Genomic DNA, 21,368 nt, shown 5'->3' with positions numbered 1-21,368 from the left:
ACAAAGCTATTGATGTAAGTAAACGTGTCACAAAAGTCTGGTCGATACGGCAAAGAACATGCCAGTGGGGTCATAAATCCATACCGGAGCACGGACAAAGAATTTGGAGCTAGGATGCAGCAAACATTCGAATAAACTGCACATTATAGTCTATTCGATAACCATGGACTACATAAACCGTAAAAACTTTAATATTTAGGGAAAAACTAAACGTGTAGATTCAAAAACAGTTAATACACGGAGGAAGATTTTGAAAACTGAAAACAAAACAAAAATGAGGTACACTAGATAGACCAAATCAGCTCTGATAGAGGGACCTCCAAAAATAAAAGTGGCCGATGATAATGATAAGCATAAGTGAAAAGGGAACGGGGTGATGGGCCGTCAAGAAGACTCAAAAGAAAACCAAGATGCTGATGCAGACGATATGATTGATTGTAAAGGATGAATGATAAGTAAATGCAGTGTATTTCTAAACTAACTTCATTTCTGTGATCACACTGATAATCCAGTGTACTGAAGTCACGATGCATAAAAAATATTTCATGCCTTGGAGATACTTATATGTATATATATATATTATTTATGTATTATTTCCGTAGACTGAGCTGAGCCGAGAAAGAACACACCCATCAAATCTCCCGGCGAATGACGTCACCAACATGGCGTCCTTAGGACTGACGGTGACGTCACGACTCATAACAAAGATGGCGGCGGCGCGAGACGGTGATATATCGCTGTGGCTCCATAATAAACTCGGCACGTCGGCTGATACGTGGTCTGAGGGCTCGATTTGCTCCCAGTTAAATGTCGAAGTCCTCCGAAACATCAAGGAGTGCTTCGTAGAGCTGCAGACGCAAGTGAAGTTGAAATTGCTGTTGTCGTTCTTTCACATCCCGAAGCGCAATGTTGAGGAGGTGCGGAATCTGTTGATGTTTATGTTGCTCCCTCGACGAGGCGGTCGCTCGTCGCGGAAGCTCTTATTACTTTGTTGGTAGCATATTTGGAGCTGATATACTTTATTTATTTACTTATCATTTAAATTTACCAAAGGGGAGGCTTATGGCAGGCTAGAGACGACGGGTTTTACTAGTATTGCAGGTGCTAGGCTAGTCCTACGAATACTACCGTTGGATTACCTTTCATTTTGATTTTTATATATTCGTAACGATAAAGTTTAATGGACGAATACATCTGTAACTTACGAAGCTGGCTAGTTTTTATAGATAATCTTCATGAGTAAGTTTTATTAGGTAGCGTAGTAGGGTAAAACACCGCATGGCCTGCAGCAGGCCATGTACAATCAATGCATGCAACCCTTCGAAAAAGTACATTAGGGTCAAACACCGCATGGTCTTCGGCAGGCCATGTACGATCAATGCATGCCACCCCATAAAAAGTACATTAGGGTAAAAAACCGTAGGGTCCAGAGTGGACCATGTACGATCAGCTTGGACAGTCCCCAAAAAAAATACATTATAACCCATCCTGACATCGGAGATGGGCATCAGTCGCAACTTGTTGTTGGTGAGAAACGGAGCTAAAGACCTCTACTCTCCTTTCGAAGTAGGGTAGATCACCACGACAGGCCAACCAGGCCACCTACAATCAACGCTTGCCACCCTCCGGAAAAGTACATTATAACGCGTCCTGACACCCGAGATGGGCATCAGTCGCGGTATTTCTACAGAAGCAATCCGCTGTGGCTTAGACTATGGCAATTGACTGATTCCTATGTTATTTTAGTTACTGTACAAGATTTAAAAGTAATATCCATTCGGCCGCTGTAACTAAGCAGTAATTGACCTTTTAAAGTGACATAATAGCCGCACCAAACTCAAAGGTATATTAAAGTTTAGTTCCAACACCAAACGAAAAAAATTCTTCCTTACAACCCTTGTAAAGCAACTAAACAAAATAAACATAGAAAATGTTCAATTGCCATAGTGTAAGTCACCGAAGAACGGTCCTATGGGAACGGTACCAAGTATTCGTTACGGTGAAGGAAATGTAAACACAGCCGCCATGTTTAAATTCCCCAACCACCACGGAGCCATATGTTCACAAAGGGGGGGGGGGTAACGCACAGGTGATGGGCGGAGTAAGGTGGAAGGTACGAGTTGTCTTAGTAGCACCCCACTGAATAGTAACATTACCTTGAACGCAACTTTCGGCGAAAGCCTAACACTCACTTTCCTAAAACATTACCTGACCAGGGGGGCTTCGCCCCCCCGTAACCCCCCATTAAAGCCTCCAACGTAACCTAGTAAGGAATGTAACCTAACCAACCTAACCTAACCTAACCTAGTAAGGAATGTAACCTAACCTAACCTAACCTAGTAGGGAATATTGCCTGACCAGGGGCTTCGCCCCCCCGTACCCCCCCCTTAAAGGCCTAACCTAACCTAGTAAGGAACGTAACCTAACCTAACCTAGTAGGGAAATATTAGGCCTAACGTAACCTAGTAATGGAATGTAACCTAACTAACCTAACCTAACCTAACCTCAACCTAGTAGGGAACATTGCCTGACCAGGGGGGCTTCGCCCCCCCGTTTTCCTTACCCCCCCTAAAGGCCTAAACCTAACCTAGTAAGGAGTAAACCTAAACCCTAGTATGGAAATACTAGGCCTAACGTAACCGAGTAAGAAATGTAACCTAACAACCTAACCTAGTAGGGAATATTGCCTGACCAGGTGGGCTTCGCCCCCCGTACCCCCCTTAAAGGCCTAACCTAACCTAGTAAGGAATGTAACCTAACCAACCTAACCAACCTAACCTAGTAGGGAATATTGCCTGACCAGGGGGGCTTCGCCCCCCGCCCCCCCCGTACCCCCCCTTAAAGGGCCTAACCTAACCTAGTAAGAATGTAACCTAACCAACCTAACCTAAACCTAACCTAGTAGGGAATATTGCCTGACCAGGGGGGCTTCGCCCCCCCGTACCCCCCTTAAAGGCCTAACTAACCAATAGTAAGGAATGTAACCTAACCAAACCTAACCCTAACCTAACCTAGTAGGGAACATTGCCTGACCAGGGGGGCTTCGTCCCGTACCCCCCTTAAAGGCCTGACCTAACCTAGTAAGGAACGTAACCTAACCTAACTAGTAGGGAAATACTAGGCCTAACGTAACCTAGTAAGGAATGTAACCTAACCAACCTAACCTAACCTAACCTAGTAGGGAATATTGCCTGACCAGGTGGGGGTTTCGCCCCCCCGTACCCCCCCTTAAAGGCCTAACGTAACCTAGTAAGGAATATAACCTAACCAACCTAACCTAACCTAACCTAGTAGGGAAATATTGCCTGACCATGGGGGCTTCACCCCCTGTACCCCCCCTTAAAGGCCTAACCTAACCTAGTAAGGAATGTAACCTAAACCAAACCTAACCTAGTAGGTAACCAAGTAGGGAATGTACCCCCCCACCCCCCCGGTATCCACCCTTGAAGAACTAACCAACCTAGCTAACCGGGTAACCCCTTTCAATGAAGTAAAACTAGTAGGTAAACCAACATATAACAAACTAAACCTAAGGGATATGTTGCCTAAACCGGGGGATGGGATTGGCCCCACCCCCAGTAGGTAAAATGACATATAAAAACCTAACTTTGATGGCTTTGTGTGGAAGTGTTGTAAAATGTAAAAGTAAACCATACATAACTGCGTAATAGTAAGGAAACTGGAAGGGAGGTGTAAATTGTAATGTCTGTAAAAGTGTATAATGGAATATATTGAAATGTAGGTTTTATAAGAATAATGGCAAACTATATTTTCATACATTCAACTTACCTGTCAGATATATACATAGCTATAGACTCCGTCGTTCCCGACAGAATTTCAAATTTCGCGGCACTCGCTACAGGTAGGTCAGGTGATCTACCGCCCTGCTCTGGGTGGCAGGGCTAGGAACTATTCCCGTTTTCTAATCAGATTCTCTCTGTCGCGGCTGTATCAACATGTTGTTACTTCCTCCTGACTAGAATTCGTTTTCGCAAGCTTTTGATCATCTCTCGCTGATATTTGGTGACGTACTTGGATCGTTGTTTGGCATTCGCTATCGTGGACGTGTTTTTTGGACTTGTTTTTGGAATTTGTGAATATGTCTGATTCTAGTGTTAGTTCAGAGTGTGTGTGAATGAGGGCTGTAAGGTGAGGATTCCGAAAGCTTCGGTAGATCCTCACACTATTTGTAGGGGGTGTAGAATGGTTGAATGCTCGATTGAGAATACGTGTAACGAGTGTGAGAAACTGAGTGCACAAGAGTGGAAGAATCTAACTTCTTACTGAAGAAGTTAGAGAAAGATAGAGAGAGGAAGGCGGCTTATAAAAAACACCCGCAGAATGTCTGCCTCATGATTTACTATCTAGCTCTGTAGCTTCTTCCTATGATAATCATGACCATTCTGTTTCAGCCAGTTCACAAATTGCTAATCCCTCTAGTTTCTGCTTCGGAAATAGCAGAACTTAGAGCTTCCCTTCAGAAAATGCAGGAAAAAGTCGCAGCATTGGAAGGTAAGGAAAGTGAATGTGGTAGTGATGTTAGTGTCCCAGTGTAGTGGAGGGGGCGTCTGGTCGTCTCTGCGACGCTCCCAGGCCTAGACCTCTTCCAAGCTCCCTGGCCCGGAGGAGAAGGAAAGTCGAAAGCCGTACGGGGGTGTGGAGAATCCCCAACGATCAGGCGTCCCTTCGGCAGAATCGATCGTATCGACTGCCAAGGACCGCTATAGGAAAAGCGTCCTTCGAGAGTGCTTTTCTCGTCGTCTAGTTCGCCTTCTCCGAGAAGAGGATGGAAGGAGTCGAATCCTTTCCCGTCCTTTGAAGAGGAGTATGATAGAGCATTGAGCTCAATTCGCGTCCCGAGCGCTTTCGGAAGGAGGAGAGCCTTGCCTTCGGTAATAAAGAATGGCGAGAATACATTCAGACTCTGGGTCTGGAAGGGATCCTAGAGCGCCTTCCAGATCTCCCTCTCCTAATTCGGAAGATTCCTCAACCAGGAAAATTTTGAAGAATATGCAAGAGCAATTAGCCTTGTTAGTAGGAACTCGTTATAAGGAGCCTACTCGTAAGAAGGATGATAGGCTTCCTATTTAAAAGATCTAAATGCCTTTCTCCTGTCGGGCGCGACGCATCCTTCAGGGGAGTTGTCGCACAGGCGGCCATCTCTGGGGGGAGCGGTGCGCTAGACAGGAGAGAAGTAAGAAAGGAAGTTACTCCTGTCAAGAGTAGGGCGCCAACCCAGAAGCCAGGCTCCCGAGGTAGGCGCAACGAGCCAGTACAACATTCAAGAGCTTCAATCAAGCGCCAAGAGTTAGCTGAAGAGGAAGATCCTGTTAGGAGTAGAGCGCTTGTGAGACGGAAAGCGCCTACCGGAATCAATACTCATACTAAAACATCAGCGCATTCTAAGGATCAGGAGTATTTGGAACGACGTGCTCCTACCAGGCGCCAGGAGTCGTCGGACCTAGATACTCCTCCCAGGCGCCAGGAGTATCTGAACTGAATATCCTCCCAGGCGCCAGGAGTATTCCGAAACTTATACTCCTCCCAGGCGCCAGGAGTACTCTGGACTTAATACTCCTCCCAGGCGCCAGGAGTATTCCGAAGCTTATACTCCCTCCCAAAACCCGCCAGATATTCTGAACTTAATACTCCTACCACCCCGCGCCAGGAGTATTCCTGTAACAAAAATGCGCCTACTAGAAGCCAGGAGTATTCGAGGCGCTCTGCGCCTGCCAAGCGCCAGGAGTATTCCAAACACGTTACTCCTCCAGGCGAGATACTCCTGCTGTACACCAGGCGCATTCCTCGTATGAAGAGCCTGACACTCGTAAGAGAGTAAGAGAAGAGTCAGAAGAAAGAAGAGAGCCTTCTCTTCGAGCCTATCAACCCAGAAGATGCCTCGGAGGACGAAATGAAGGAAAGGATCTTCTAATTATAAAGTTCTTTCGTCCCTTCTATTGGAGGAATATGGAGACTCTTTGACGCCAGCTGCTCCCCCTTCTCCACGCTCTCAGTTTTCGAGCACGAAAACACACAAGTCTTCCTCTTTCCTTAAAATGAAGCCTGCTATATCTATGAGGAGGGCTCTACATTCTCTGACTCCTGGTTCAAGAAGAAGGAGGAGTTAGGAAGGACGGTCTTTGTATGCCTCCCGCTAAACTTACAGGGAGGAGAGGCATTTGGTACGAAACGGGAGAGGATATGGGATTGTCTCTGTCCGTTTCAGCTGAATCAGACTTCTCGAGTTTGGTGGATTCGTCGAGAAGGCACGCCTTGAATGCAGCGAAGGTAACATGGGGGCTTTCGGAAACGGACCACCTCCTCAAGGGACTTTTTACACTTTAGAAGTTTTTTAACTTCTTAGATTGGTCCCCTTGGGGTTCTGGCCAAGAAATCTCAGGAAAAAGGAACAACTCGACCCAGAAACCCTAAATTGCATCCTCGCCTGCATTGATAAGGCTGTTCAGGATGGATCGGCTGAGGTATGCTCCCTCTTTGGTGCAGGAGTTTTAAAGAAAAGGGCGGTGCACAGTGCTTTCCTCACGAAGGCCGTCTCTCCTTCGCAGAGAGCCGCCTTATTGTTTGCGCCTCTCTCTGAAACACTTTTTTCATCGCAGTTGGTGAAGGACATCGCGCATTCTCTGACGGAAAAGGCCACCCAGGATCTCCTTAGACAATCCTCAAGGAAGAATAGGCCTGTGCTAGTGAGGGGGAAAAGAAAGTGGCTCGCCCAACTCAGCAGCAGCCCTTTCGAGGAGGTCTTCCAACTAGATCGATCGCCAGAAGGAAGTCAACGAAAAGAGGGGCAGGTCTTCCTTCGTCCTTTAAGAAAGGGAAGTGAGAATTCTGTCCTCCAGACACCCGTAGGAGCCAGGTTACATTCTTTTGCGAAAGCCTGGGAAGACATAGGAGCGAATCCTTGGACGATGTCGATTATCAAGAAGGGGTATCGCATCCCATTCAAGGACATTCCTCCCTTGACAACATCACCGAGGGAATTGTCCGCCAGATACAGGGACCCTGTTCTGATGGATACTCTTCGTCAGATGGTGGAACAGATGTGGGACAAAAGAGCAATAGAGCTAGTGCTGGATTGCAACTCCCCGGGGTTTTACAATCGCTTGTTTCTTGTAGCAAAAGCCTCGGGGGGATGGAGACCGGTTCTGGACGTAAGTGCGCTGACAAATTTGTCGAACAACAGAAGTTCAGCATGGAAACGTCTGCTTCAGTCCTTGCAGCACTGCGGCAAGGGGATTGGATGGTGTCCCTAGACCTTCAGGACGCATACTTCCACATCCCGATCCACCATTCGTCGAGGAAGTACCTTCGATTTATGTTCGAAGGAAGAAATTATCAGTTCAGGGCCCTGTGTTTCGGCCTGTCCACAGCTCCTCAAGTCTTCACAGACGTGATGAAAATGTAGCAAGGCACTTACATTTGAAAGGGATAAATGTCTCCCTGTACCTGGACGACTGGCTCATCAGAGCCAGGTCTCAAAAGCAGTGTTTGGAGGACCTGTTAATAACACTGGAATTGACAAAATCTTTGGGATTGATCGTGAACCTCGAGAAGTCTCAGATGATCCCCAGCCCAGAACGTGGTTTATCTGGGGATTCAGATGGATTCTCGGGGTTTTCGAGTTTTCCATCTCAAGAGAGAATAAAGAAAGGCTGTGCCACAGTATCGAACTTTCTAGGGAAAGAGCGCACTTCAGCGAGGGAATGGCTGAGCCTTCTGGGAACCCCTTTCCTCGCTCGAACAGTTCTTTTCTCCTAGGAAGATACATCTTCGACCGCTTCAGTTCTTCCTAAGAAGAAGTTGGAGTTGGAAGACAGGTCAGCTCTCGGACACGTTTCCAATCTCGGAAGAAATAAGACATCATTTGAAGTGGTGGTTGATTCCATTAAGGGAAAACAAAGGAGTGTCCCTGCAAGTACGGAACCCAAGCCTGACATTGTTTTCAGACGCCTCGGAGGCGGGCTGGGGTGCAACATTGGTACTAACCACCTGACTCCCACTACGTGTGTCGTAAGTTTTAAATTCTGTCGGTGTCGGAAATTATCAGCTATATATATATCTGCCAGGTAAGTATGAACAAACTTAATTGTATCATTACAATATCATTTTCTTGCTATTCCTGAGAGTAAAATCTCATCTAGCCGTATCCACAATAAAGGGATACAGAAGTATGCTCTCGGCTGTATTCAGGAACAGAGGATTAGATCTGGCAAATAACAAAGATCTCCACGATCTCATAAGATCGTTTGAGACTTCAAAGTCTAAGGAACCAGTACCTCCGAACTGGAACCTGGACGTAGTCCTCAAATATCTGTCATCGGATAGATTCGAACCTCCTCATCTGGCATCGTTTAGAGACATAACTAGAAAATGCATATTCCTATTATCTTTAGCTACGGCAAAGAGAATTAGTGAATTACAAGCTCTGCAGGATAAAGTAGGATTCAAGGGAGACTCGGCTATTTGCTCGTTTAAGACCCTGTTTTTAGCGAAAAACGAGAATCCCACGAATCCCTGGCCTAAGTCATTCGAAGTCAAAGGAATGTCGAGTCTCGTAGGCAGAGAAGCAGAGAGGTCTCTATGCCCTGTTAGATCGCTGAAGTTCTACCTTCAGAGAAAGCGTCAGTTGGGAGGCTCTAGACAAGGTCTCTGGTGCGCGGTAAAAGACCCCACAAGACTGATGTCCAAGAATGCTCTGGAGTTCTTTGTAAGAAACGTCATTACGGACGCTCATAAGGTCTGTCTGACGAACAGTTACAACTACTAAGAGTAAAAGCTCATGAAGTAAGAGCGGTAGCGACGTCTCTCTCGTTTTATAAGAATATGTCGCTTAAAAAACATCATAGATACGACATATTGGAGATGCAACTCAGTATTTGCATCTCATTACTTGAAAGACGTGCGTGTGACGTATGAGAAGTGTTTTTCTCTAGGTCCTATCGTATCGGCAGATACGATTCTGGGTACGGGAGCCGACACCAATCCTTAAATGTATATACTGTTCTTCTTTTTGGATATGGTCGAGAGTCTCTTCGAACAATGGAGGACTTAGGCTCGCACGGGCGGCCGTCTATGTTGTTCAGTAAGAGAATTCTTGTCATATCCAATTAGTTGGGTATAATTTTTTTTGGAAATTATGTATGTGTGCGTAGTGGTTTTTGAGTTACGGTTGTTGTGACGAGTTCGGGGGATAACTCGTAACAATCTTAGTTCTAACATAGGGTTAGGATCAGGTGGTCGGGATTGGTGTGCTCCTTCATAAGGTGTATTGTCATATAAGTGGATCAGCACCCATTGACAAAGTCCTTTTAGGCTCTGCCGAGTAAGTGGGTAAGGACCCCATCGGCAGACCCACAAGAACTCTTGGCCATAGATCACGTATCTCGCTAAAGTTTCTTGAGGTGATGCAGACTACTGGGCAAACACCCACGAAGTCTACCACCTATCAGGTAGGAACCAAGGTTTTATTTATACCTACCAACATATGTTGTTTACCTGTCTATTCCATATAGTAGCTGTCTCTTACCCTACCACCGAAGGGTGCCAATCAGCTATGTATATATCTGACAGGTAAGTTGATTGTATGAAAATGATATTGTTATTATACAATAAAGTTTCATACATACTTACCTGGCAGATATATACAATTAAAGGCCCACACCCAGCCTCCCCGCAGGAGACAGGTGGAAGAGAGAAAATATGATAGAAAACGGGGATGGTTCCTAGTCCTGCCGCCCAGGGCAGGCTGGTAGATCACCTGACCTACCTGTAGCGAGTGGCGCGAAATTTGAATTTCTGTCGGGGACGACGGAGTCTTAGCTATGTATATATCTGCCAGGTAAGTATGTATGAAACTTTATTGTATCATAACAATATCATTTTTCCTAACTATACAAACCTGAGGTCCTTTTACACATAGCCCCACCATCATGCCACCCTCACTCTGCAGTTTTTGCTTGGGCCAAAAGCAAAAGTGATTTGTTTACCTCCCAGTCGCGCGCGCGCGCCTGTCGGACAAGCAGTTAACTACCGAACCCCTTGTTCGAAAGCTTACGACCTATCCAGCTGCCGCTAGTACCTTCCTATTGTAAAAGGACCTCAGGTTTGTATAGTTAGGAAAAATGCAATTTTAGACAAATTGTCATTTTATAATAATAATGGCAAACTTTAATATAGGTATTGGTATCGGTGAGAAATGCATTGTAAATGGTGTAACGTAAAGAGCCAGTCGTGAATACTGGAAAGGGGAGGGATTGACTTGTGTATAAATGATATAGGGAGTGTGTATGTAATATGCAACGCAATGTGCAATTTCAGTAACAGGTAGGTAGGTAGGTAGTATCGAAACGTCCTAAAAGTGAGTTCTATATCAACACGTAGGCATTTTTAGGTGTCTGTCCTCAATTAACATAATATTTCCAGTTATATATGGTGAAATGATTAGGTGGGGATATTTCAAAACAGTTTTTATACAAATACTATGGAAAAATGAAAAGGAATAAACACTAGAATTCACATAACATGTTAATAAACAAAAAATAGGTAAATGCTTTTATGTAACTCAACGTATGGGTTACCAGCCAGTGGGTTCCCAGATGACACCACTACCAACCAGCCAAAGTCTACCATGAAACCAGCCAAAATCCCGCCAAATGTAATCCAAACCAACCCAAATAACCGGCAAATATATGTGCGTTATATCTATCTTTATAATGGCAATATTTTTTTATCATATATATGCTTGTATAGCGGCATCATAGTTTAGTTAGATATATAAACTAATATAAGAATGCAGGAAAAAAAACGAGAATGAATTGAAATTTTGAATGAGGCTCGTTCCCTGAGAATCCGGCGCTGTTTTGTGGTCTCTGTGTGGTGTGTGTTGATTTTTATTTAATTCCATCTACATTATTTTGCTTGTAAATGTTAGCCAAGTTTTTTACTGTGAAAACCTATTCAAATTCCCCAAGATTTTCCTGAAAACCTTCAAAACAAATTCCCAATCTGGGGAGAGATTTCCTGGCAAACGTGTGGGATCAGTGTTTAGCTCAAATAGAAAGTGGTTTGAAAACCAGCCAAAATACCACTAACCAGCCAAAGTGAATTTTTACCACCAAATTAGGAAAAAAAGCCAAATTTGGCGAGAAACTGCCAAATCTGGGAACCCTGTTACCACCCAATCCTTCACTCAGTCCGGTAGCAATGTAGGAGTCATACTGTAACGTGTTTGGCTAAATACATATATCCCTCCCGTAAACCCCCATTTCTTTCCTCACTAAGAAGTCCGAGTTTAGGCCAAAAGCTCCCTTACAGTTAGCGCATGCGCAGTAGCATTAGCGCATGCGTAGTAGGATTCATTGTTGTGGTAGTAGTGGGTAGTAGACAAATATGGATGTGGAACGGCTCCACTATAGCTAGTTTTGTTATTTCTTATTTCCGCCTGTATTTCGTGTTTTTAAAAGTGATAAATGTGGGAAAATACCACAATAACACGGCAAAATCTCCCCCCAAGTGTTTTCTCCCGCCCACCCAAAACCCCGGTTCCCCACCCCTGGGGTCCCCTTACCGTAGTTTAGGATAGAGTTGGGGTTTTGTCCCACCCAAAACCCCGGTTCCCAATGGTCACCTTTACCGTAGGATAGAAGTTCAAAGGTAAATTAGAGTCGTCCGAATAAATATTACTTCAAATTCTTGCTCAGGAGGTAAAAACTGCATCAAAACAGAAAAAACTGCAACTGCCATACTCTGGGCCGCCGCGGATAGGTACACTAGATCTACCTCAGTCGCGACTTGTTGTTGGTGAGAAACGGAGCTAAAGACCTCTACTCTCCTTTCGAAGTAAGTATTTTCTCCAAAGTTAGAAATTAAGGCCAAATTTTAAGATTTAAACAGAGGGTACTGAAAACGGTCTCAAACGTATTTAGAAGATTGACGCCATCTTGATGTTTACGGAGTAGCTTGTGTCAATAAACTAACCATTTCCTGTGATAAATCCGCACACCACTTGTGCCCACAGACGCTGGAGCACTTTCATCACAACAATCGAAACACGATTTCTCACCAACAAACAAGCCAGGAGTAAACAGCTGTTTTGGTAGAAGATGACGAGAAGCGTGCTCTTAGCTAATTTTTAAATAAGTAGTAAAACATCAATATTTTACATTTGTTCCGATACGTAATACAAACCATCGGTCCTTTAACAATAGGAAGTAGCTAGCGGCAGCTGGAACGGTCGTAAGCTTCGAACAAGGGGAGAATGGTAGTTAACAGCTTGTCCGACAAATCACTTTTGCTTTCGGCCGCGAAAGTGTGTAATTGAAAAATGTAAGTACTTTTTTTCATTATATTTTTGCCCTGTGCGTTCGTTACCGAGAGTGTGATTGCGCTCGGCACGAGCTTTTTATTTGGTATGATAAAATGCAATGAAAGTGGATTCGCAATTGCAGTATTCTTTTCATTTTCATTTATGTTTATTTGCATAAAATTAATTTGGATCAATTTTCGCTCTTACCCGGGAATTGATCCTTACGATTATTTTCTGTGAAAAGTGAAATTGCAAGTGCAGTATTCTGTTTCATTTTCATATATAGTTTTATGATAGCATATTTAGGATCAAGTTCCAGCTCTTACCCGGGAATTGATCTTTTCCCCTTTAAGTTCTATGAAGTGAATCGCAAGGGCAGTATTCTGTTTCATTTTCATATTACTTTTAACTGCTGTGCGGGGGTAGGGGAAGCGAAGGTCTGCCAGGAAGTCGTCGGAAAGCTCTCCCGCGAATCCCTTGGTATCCGATTCTTCGTCTTCCTTCCTGCCCCCCGCGTCAGCTTCCTCGTTGTACGTATTTTGTATTTGGGGTCTTCCTTGCGTTCGGGGTGGGGCATGTCTTCCCCCCGTGCGTGAGGGAACCCTCTTACTAATGTATTTATGCTACCGCAGGTGCTACATCCGTGGGAGACGACCTTGGACAGGTATGGACCACCGCGGCGGCAGGGTGTGCCTAGCATCCACGAGCTGCTGCAGCATCTAGCGAGGTCTGGGGCGGTCTCCACTACTACCACGGCCGCTTGTTTTGCTGCTGCTGCTCCCCCCCCCCCACCCCCCCCCCCACCCCCCCCCCCCCCCCCCTCCCCCCCCCCCCCCCCCCCCCCCCCCCCCCCCCCCCCCCCCCCCCCCCCCCCCCCCCCTCCCCTCCCCGGCCTGGTCTACACTCCCCATGCTGTGTCGGTGACGCCGTCTGCCGCTACTAGGGCCCCGCCGCCGTACCGAGGGGGGGTTGCCGCCGCCGCCTGTTTTCTTCGTGTTGCCTGCCCCAGACTTCCGCTGTTCCAGCAGCTCGCCCCTGGACGGCCGCCAGTACCCAGGTTCCCGCTGGCTGCCGATGATTCTACGAGGCGATCGCTGGGCCTGCCGTACCTGCCGTTGATGTGATTCCCGCTGCTGATGTGATTCCCGCTGTTGGCTTGGCTGTCACTTCTGGGCGTCTACCGCTGCCGCGTTCCTGCCGCTCCTAGCTGGTTCTGTTCCTGCGCTCCTGGTTCCTGAGCCTGTCCATGCTGGTCCTGCCCATGGTGTGTCTTCCCCAGTCCCAGGTCCTTCCGGACAGGTGCAGTTGGGCCGTGTTGCTTCGGCAATAGCCCGGCTCCGGCCTGGATGGAGGACCTGACGACTGTCCTGCGTGAGCTGACGAGGAAGAGGAAGAAAGAGGAAGCTGTCATCTTCGTCTTCATCGTCTGCTGCTGCCTGCTTCCCCTTCGACTTCTAAGTCCCATAAGCCGAAGAAGAAGAAGGCTGCCTTCCCCCCTAAGAAGTTTCCTTCGGGAACTTCTAAGGGACCCTGTCCCAACCCCGGTGGGACGGGGGGTTCCATTCTGCTGGTCATCCCCTGCTCCTTCGGGAGCGGGGGCCCGTCTCCCCTTCCGTAAGGAAGGAAGAGATAGACGGGGACCAGAGGAGTATCGGTTAGCTCTTAGGTACTTCCTCGCCTGGTGTGCGAGAGATCCCGAGTGTACGTTCTCCCTCGGGAGACCGTGCAGCCAAGTTTCGGCGCCAGAGTTCGCTCGGCGCCAAGACGCGGCACGGAGCAGAAGGCTGGTGAGAGCCGCTCAGGTGACTCTCGCCAGGCCAGCGGCCGCTATCTTACAGCGACCAGCTGGTAACCCTGGGGTTTCTCCCCTAAGAAGGCTCCTTCGGGACCTTCTAAGGGCCCACGCTCCGGCGATTGGGGAGCTCTTCTGTGGTCCTCCTGCTCCCTCGGGAACAGGGCCCGTCTTCTTCTACCAAGGAGAAGAAGACGGGGACCAGAGGAGTACCAGCTTCGGCTGGCACTTCCTCGCCTAGTTCTAGCGGTTCTGCCGCTAAACCAGGATCCGCCTCGGCCTCTCGTTCGCGAGAAGTACCGAGGTGGGACGGTCTCCCGCGGGGAGACCGTCCAGCCAAAGTCTTTGACGCCCGAGCCTCGCTCGCTCGCCGTCAAGACCAAAGCGCGGAGCAGAAGACTGGCGAGAGTCGTGCAGACGACTCTCGCCAGGCCAGCGGACGCTCTCGCAGCGACCAGCCGGCTGCTCGGGCTGACGTGACGGTCTCCAACCGGCCACACGCTGAGGTGAGGAAGGGGGGGTGGGGGGTCCCCGCGCCGTCGGTGCCAGCCAGAGCGGCTGGTACCGGTCGGCTCGACGCGCCGAGAGGGGATGAATCCAATCCGGTTTCTCAACCGCGACAGCGAGCCTAGCAGGTCACCTGACCGCCACTCCCACAGGGACCGGGCGGATAGGGGGTACGGGGGACCAGCAGCAGCTCCTCTGGACACGAGATCGGGGCCGCTGTTCTCGGTCCAGCCGTTTCCCTGGGAAACGGCTCGACTAGGCCTGCAAAGTGGCGATCGCCTGCAGCCCTCCAAGCCCGCTGGTTCTGCCAGCGAGCGAAAGAGGAGCGCCATGTCTTCCTCTCCCGTGCCTGCAACTTCCTCGGTTTGCACCAGGAAGAGCGAGGCACAGCGGGCCGGTGATCGTGAGGGGCATACCCCGCACGATCCCGTCACGACGCCGTAAGTACCAGGTACGATCTTCGGGAACCGACCAGGGAACGTACGCGCAAGTGGCAAGGAGGAATCCGAGAGGGGTCTATCGCAGTTCCTCTCCTAATGGGGGAGGTTCTCGAATGCTCTTGTTCGAGGGGCTTGACGGTCCTACTCTGCAAGATGCTATGACTTACCGAGATCCAGAGGAACTTTGTCGAGGTTATGGCGCTGATTCGTCAGCGCAACGACCTCGGGGAAGGATTGCCGCTCCCACCAGCAGAGCCCACTTCTCTGCTCGAGTCGTTTTGGGGCCCGAGAGGGAACCCAAACCGACGGTGGGTCTGCCGCGATCGGAGCTTGCCGATTCTGTCTTGAACCAGAGTCTCTCGTCTCCGGACAAGAAGGCTCTCTCAGTTCTGGCCGGTCGATCAAGCTACTTCCACCTCCTCTACTGCGACAGCGGCGTTTCTACGTGTCTTCGGACACCGTATATAAATACTCCTTCGGTCCTCCGGAGAGGTTTCGACCTCGACGAGGACTGGAATGAGTGGAAGGACGGTATCGGCTCTCTCCTGTCAGGTGTCGATCAGCCCCACCCAGACGACGTTCACAGTGGCGGCAGACCCTTACCTACAGTGAGAGTTCGTAACCCTCCTCGGGAAAACGTTTTCTCCTGACGATACGTTTTCCCAGACTCTGTTGCGGCGATGGCTGCTCCTACTCTTCTCCAACTGCTAGTTCCACTGGGAAGGCGAGCGAGTATCCAATTCCTCCCTCATTCCCTCTCTCCTTACGGCTACGAGGGAAAGGGGAGGGATCCTACAGAGATTTCTCTGTAGGATCCCACGTTAGGGACTGCGCTACCGGGGGGACCTTCGGGTCCTACCTGACGTAAGCCCCGGTCGTTGAGGAGGGATCCTGCCCCATTCTCGATTTCTACGGGAATCGAGAGGACCACCAGCCGATATCGTTTGACGAATTCGATGGGGGATTCACAAACTGCTTAGAATTCTACGGAATTTCTAGCGCATTCAGTGTTCGAGTTTTTTACGATCTCCAAACATTTAGGCGAGACCGCGGTCCAAAGTGAGCGAGACGAGAATCCCCGATATGTTACACGATAATCGGGAACCTCGCCTATGCTCGAATTCCTGGAATTTCTAGCATTGGGAAGAAGACTGCTGCTGAAAGAAGACTATCTCACAGTAGGCGACCAACCTGGAATAGAGGAGAACGGACGGGAATATCCAGTTGTTCCGATACGTAATACAAACCCTCGGTCCTTTAACAATAGGAAGTAGCTAGCGGCAGCTGGAACGGTCGTAAGCTTCGAACAAGGGGAGAACGGTAGTTAACTGCTTGTCGATCGTCGCGCGCCGCGCGACTGGGAGGTAAACAAATCACTTTTTGCTTTCGCCGTGTGTGGGAAAGGACGTGCTCGTCATCGCTCTGCCCGCTTTGTCGTTTGCTTTGAGTTTGAGTATTTGCCCTCTCTTTCTGTATAAATCAGAGTTGATGTAAGTACTTTGCATTTCTTTTGTTAATCATTATGATGAGTGAAGAAGAAATGGAGATTTTCACACGCCCCCCCCCGGTCGCCCGTAGAGTGTGTCCCGGGCTGGAGGGGCGTAGATGTGGGGGATTCAGATCGTTTGTCGATGTAGATCCTCACGAGGTTTGTACTCGTTGTCGGGGGCGAGAGTGCTCCCGCAACGAGCCCTGTGTACGTGTATGCATTTGGTCCGAGGTGCAGTGGGGCTGTACGAGGGCAGGAAGAGACTTAGGCCGCCCAAGAAGTCATCGGAAAGTCCAGTGACTCCTTTGGTAACGGACACTTCGTCCTCTTTCCTGCCCCCCGGCCAGCCCCCACGTTTCGCGCCTTCCCCTGCGGGGGGGGTAGCGGAGTCCTTCTCCTCTCTCGATCCATCGAGTGTGGAGGAGGGCGCCCGCTACCCGGACGTCCAGTTGTACTCGGGGGTCTTCCGTCCGCTCTGGGGGGGGTTCTTCTTCCCCCAGGCGCGAGGGGGAAGCCCCTCTAACTAACCCGACTGTTGCTTCCGCAGGTGTGCCATCAGCGAAGGACGACCTGGGACAGGTGTGGGAGTCGCTGGGACTGCAGGGAGTGCCTAGTATACAGGGGTTGATTCAGCGGGTTGGCGGGGTCGGCAGTGGTCACTCATGGTGCGGTGACCACTACAACAACCACAATCTCGACACCAGCATATGAGATGCCACCGCATCTGGTGTACACACCACATGTAATGTCGGTGACACCCACGGCTGCAATACAGAAACCAATTTCTGCCGTGCCAAAGAGGACGGTGCCACCACCACCTGGGTTCTTTGTATTGCCGACCCCGGACTTCCGCTGCCCAAAGAGTCCCCACCCCCCTGGACCTGCCGCCAGTGCCGAGGATGACGGTAGCTGCCGACAGGACGCCTGGCTCTCCTGTGGTACCTGCCGTGCCTGCCGTAACCATGTTGCTGTCCCAGCCGCTCATTCCTTTTCAGATCAGGTGCCTGCTGCTCATTCACTTTCAGATGTTCCTGCCGTTCCTGCTGTTCCTGGACCTGTTCCTGTTGTTCCTGCTGTTGGTGGTGCTGTCACAGTCTCAGGTCTTTCCGGACAGGTGCAGTCGGGCCCTGTTGCTTCGGCAACTGCCCCGGCTCCCTCCTGGATGGAAGACCTGACGTCTGTCCTGCGGAGCCTGGCGAAGAAGAAGAGGAAGAGGAAGAAGGTGTCGTCGTCGTCTTCTTCGTCGTCTGTTGCCTCTCCTTCCCCTTCGACTTCTAAGGCCAAACAGCCGAAGAAAGAAGAAGGTTGCCTCCTCCCCCCCTAAGAGACTCCTTCGATCTTCTAAGGGCCCGGCTCGCACAGGCGAGCTGGGAGCTCTTCTGCTGGTCCTCCTGTTCCTTCGGGAACGGGGCCCGTCACTTCTTCTGCAAAGAAGAAGTCGACGGGGACCAGAGGTGCACCAGCCTCGGCTGGTGCGTCCTCACCTGGTGTTAGCGGTTCTGCCGCTAAACCAGGTTCCGTCTCGGCCGTTCTTCGTTCGCGAGAAGCACCGAGTGGACGCTCTTCCAAAGAAGACCGTCCAGCCAAAAGTTTTGACGCCCCGAAACCCGCTCGCTCGCCGTCAAGACAGCGGCGCGGAGCAGTAGACTGGCGAGAGTCGTGCACACGACTCTCGCCACGGCCAGTGGACGCTCTCGCAGCGATCAACTGGCTGCTCGGGCTGACGTGACGGTCGCTGACCGGCCACGGGTTGAGGCGAGGAAGGAGTCCCCGCGGGCCGCCGGTACAGCCACGGCTGGTACCAGCGGCTCGACGCGCCGAGAGGACGCTGGCCGTCTCGACGCGACAGAGAGCCTAGCAGGTCACCCCGTCGCCGCTCCCGATGGGACCGGGCGGAGACGGTGACCAGCGGCAGCTCGCCTGACGCTAGAGATCGGTCTCGACGTTCTCAGCCGAGCCAATCGCCCCAGGCGAGCGGCAAGGCTAGGCCTGCTGCTCGACCGTCAGCCGCGGGTTGACGATCAGCAGCAGCCCTCCACGCACGCTGGTCCTGCCAGCGAGCTAGGGGGGAGCGTCAGGTCTGCCTCTCCCGTACCTTCAACCTCCTCGGGCTATACCGGGAGGAGCGAGGTACCGAGGAGCGATCACGAGAGGTGCGCCGCTCGTGACCCAGCTATGACGCCGTACGGCTCAGGCACGGTTTTAGGACCGACCAGAACGTACGCGCAAGTAGTTGGAGGCGACCGTCAGGGGTCTGTCGCTGTTCCTCCTTCTGAAGGAGGAGTATCGCGGGATATGCTCTTGCTGGAGGGACTGGACGGTCCTACTCCACAAGACGCTGTAACTCCCGAGATACAGAGGAACTTTGCGGAGGTCATTAAGCTGATGCGTCTGCATAATGACCTTGCGGAAGGATCGCCGCTACCACCGGCAGAGCCCACGTCCCGGCTCGAATCATTTTGGGGTCCCAAGAGGGAGCCCAAAATGATGGTGGGGTTACCGCGATCTGAGCTTGCAGGCTCAGTCCTGGATCAGGTGGAGAATCTCGTCTCAGGACGGGAGGACTCGCTAAAGTCCGGACGGTCTTCTAAGCTGCTTCCTCCTCCTCTACAGCGGCAGAGGCGATTCTACGTGCCTTCGGAAGACCCGATACTGCCGAAACAGGTTAACCCGGAGTTAGCGAGGCTGACTCCAGGTGTGTCCCTGCAGCAGCTCCTGTCGGAGAACCTATGGTTTCATACATTCAACTTACCTGTCAGATATATACATAGCTATAGACTCCGTCGTTCCCGACAGAATTTCAAATTTCGCGGCACTCGCTACAGGTAGGTCAGGTGATCTACCGCCCTGCTCTGGGTGGCAGGACTAGGAACTATTCCCGTTTTCTAATCATATTCTCTCTGTCGCCGGCTGTATCAACATTGTTGTTACTTCCTCCTGACTAGAATTGTTTTTCGCAAAGCTTTTGATCATCTCTCGCTGATATTTGGTGACGTACTTGGATCGTTGTTTGGCATTCGCTATCGTGGACTGTTTTTTGGACTTGGTTTTTGGAATTTGTGAATATGTCTGATTCTAGTGTTAGTTTCAGAGTGTGTGTGAATGAGGGCTGTAAGGTGAGGATTCCGAAAGCTTCGGTAGATCCTCACACTAGTTGTAGGGGGTGTAGAATGGTTGAATGTTCGATTGAGAATACGTGTAATGAGTGTGAGAAACTGAGTGCACAAGAGTGGAAGAATCTAACTTCTTACTTGAAGAAGTTAGAGAAAGATAGAGAGAGGAAGGCGGCTTACCCCCCCAAACCCGCAGAATGTCTGCCTCTCATGATTTACTATCTAGCTCTGTAGCTTCTTCCTATGATGATCATGACCATTCTGTTTCAGCCCGTTCACAAATTGCTAATCCCTCTAGTTCTGCTTCGGAAATAGCAGAACTTAGAGCTTCCCTTCAGAAAATGCAGGAAAAAGTCGCAGCATTGGAAGGTAAGGAAAGTGAATGTGGTAGTGATATTAGTGTCCCCAGTGTAGTGGTCGTCTCTGCGACGCTCCCAGGCCTAGACCTCTTCCAAGCTCCCTGGCCCGGAGGAGAAGGAAAGTCGAAAGCCGTACGGGGGTTGTGGAGAATCCCCAACGATCAGGCGTCCCTTCGGCAGAATCGATCGTATCGACTGCCAAGGACCGCTATAGGAAAAGCGTCCTTCGAGAGTGCTTTTCGTCGTCTAGTTCGCCTTCTCCGAGAAGAGGATGGAAGGAGTCGAATCTTTCCCGTCCTTTGAAGAGGAGTATGAAAGAACTTAATTCGAGTCCCGAGCGCTTCTCAGAAGGAGGAGCGCCTTGCGGTAATAAAGAAGGCGAGAATACATTCAGACTCTGGGTCTGGAAGGGATCCTAGAGCGCCTTCCAGATCTCCCTCTCCTAATTCGGAGATTCCTACAACCAAGAAAATTTTGAAGAATATGCAAGAGCAATTAGCCTTGTTAGTAGGAACTCGTTATAAGGAGCCTACTCGTAGAAGGATGATAGGCTTCCTATTAAAAGATCTAAATACCTATCTCCTGCCAGGCGCGACGCATCCTTCAGGGGAGTTGTCGCACAGGCGGCCATCTCTGGGGGGGGCGGTGCGCTAGACAGAGAAGTAAGAAAGGAAGCTACTCCTGTCAAGAGTAGGGCGCCAACCAGAAGCCAGGCTCCGAGTAGGCGCAACGAGCCAGTACAACATTCAAGATCTTCAATCAAGCGCCAAGAGTTAGCTGAAGAGGAAGATCCTGTTAGGAGTAGAGCACTTGTGAGGACGGAAAGCGCCTACCGGAAACCAAATACTCCTACTAAACATCAGACGCATGCTAAGGATCAGGAGTATTCGGAACGGACGTGCTCATACCAGACAACCAGGAGTCGTCGGGCCTAGATACTCCTCCAGGCGCCAGGATATTCTGAACTAAATACTCCTCCCAGGCGCCAGGAGTATTCCGAAGCTTATACTCCTCACAGGCGCCAGGAGTACTCTGCACTTAATACTCCTCCCCAGGCGCCAGGAGTATTCCGAAGCTTATACTCCTCCCAGGCGCCAGGAGTACTCTGCACTTAATACTCCTCCCAGGCGCCAGGAGTATTCCGAAGCTTATACTCCTAGGCCCAGGCGCCAGGAGTATTCGGAACTAATACTCCTACCACACGCCAGAGTATTCTGAACAAAATGCGCCTACTAAAAGCCAGGAGTATTCGAGGCGCTCTGCGCCTGCCAAGCGCCAGGGAGTATTCCAAGCGCGTTACTCCTCCCAGGCGCCAGGAGTATTCCGAAGCTTATACTCCTCCCAGG

The 21,368-nt window shown here is 49.9% G+C and overlaps 1 protein-coding gene and 1 long non-coding RNA gene across 2 annotated transcripts in view; both read left to right on the top strand.

The window, feature by feature from the left end:
* LOC135208481 (uncharacterized) overlaps nt 1-21,368 on the top strand; it is a 260,778-nt gene that overhangs the window by 34,218 nt on the left and 205,192 nt on the right. The window contains exon 2 of the long non-coding RNA XR_010313177.1: nt 603-917. This is a non-coding gene — a long non-coding RNA (uncharacterized LOC135208481). The remainder of the gene's footprint in view (nt 1-602; nt 918-21,368) is intronic.
* Nucleotides 1,501-21,368, top strand: part of LOC135208873 (DNA-directed RNA polymerase III subunit RPC1-like) — a 195,208-nt gene continuing 175,340 nt past the window's right edge. The window contains exon 1 of the mRNA XM_064241460.1: nt 1,501-1,527. Coding sequence (XP_064097530.1) covers nt 1,501-1,527 — 27 coding nt within the window. The remainder of the gene's footprint in view (nt 1,528-21,368) is intronic.

This window comes from Macrobrachium nipponense, chromosome 35, assembly GCF_015104395.2.
Source record: "Macrobrachium nipponense isolate FS-2020 chromosome 35, ASM1510439v2, whole genome shotgun sequence".
In the NCBI taxonomy this organism is placed as follows: Eukaryota; Metazoa; Arthropoda; class Malacostraca; order Decapoda; family Palaemonidae; genus Macrobrachium; species Macrobrachium nipponense.
Note: the sequence above shows the minus strand (reverse complement) of the source record. Positions and strands in the feature narration are given on the sequence as shown.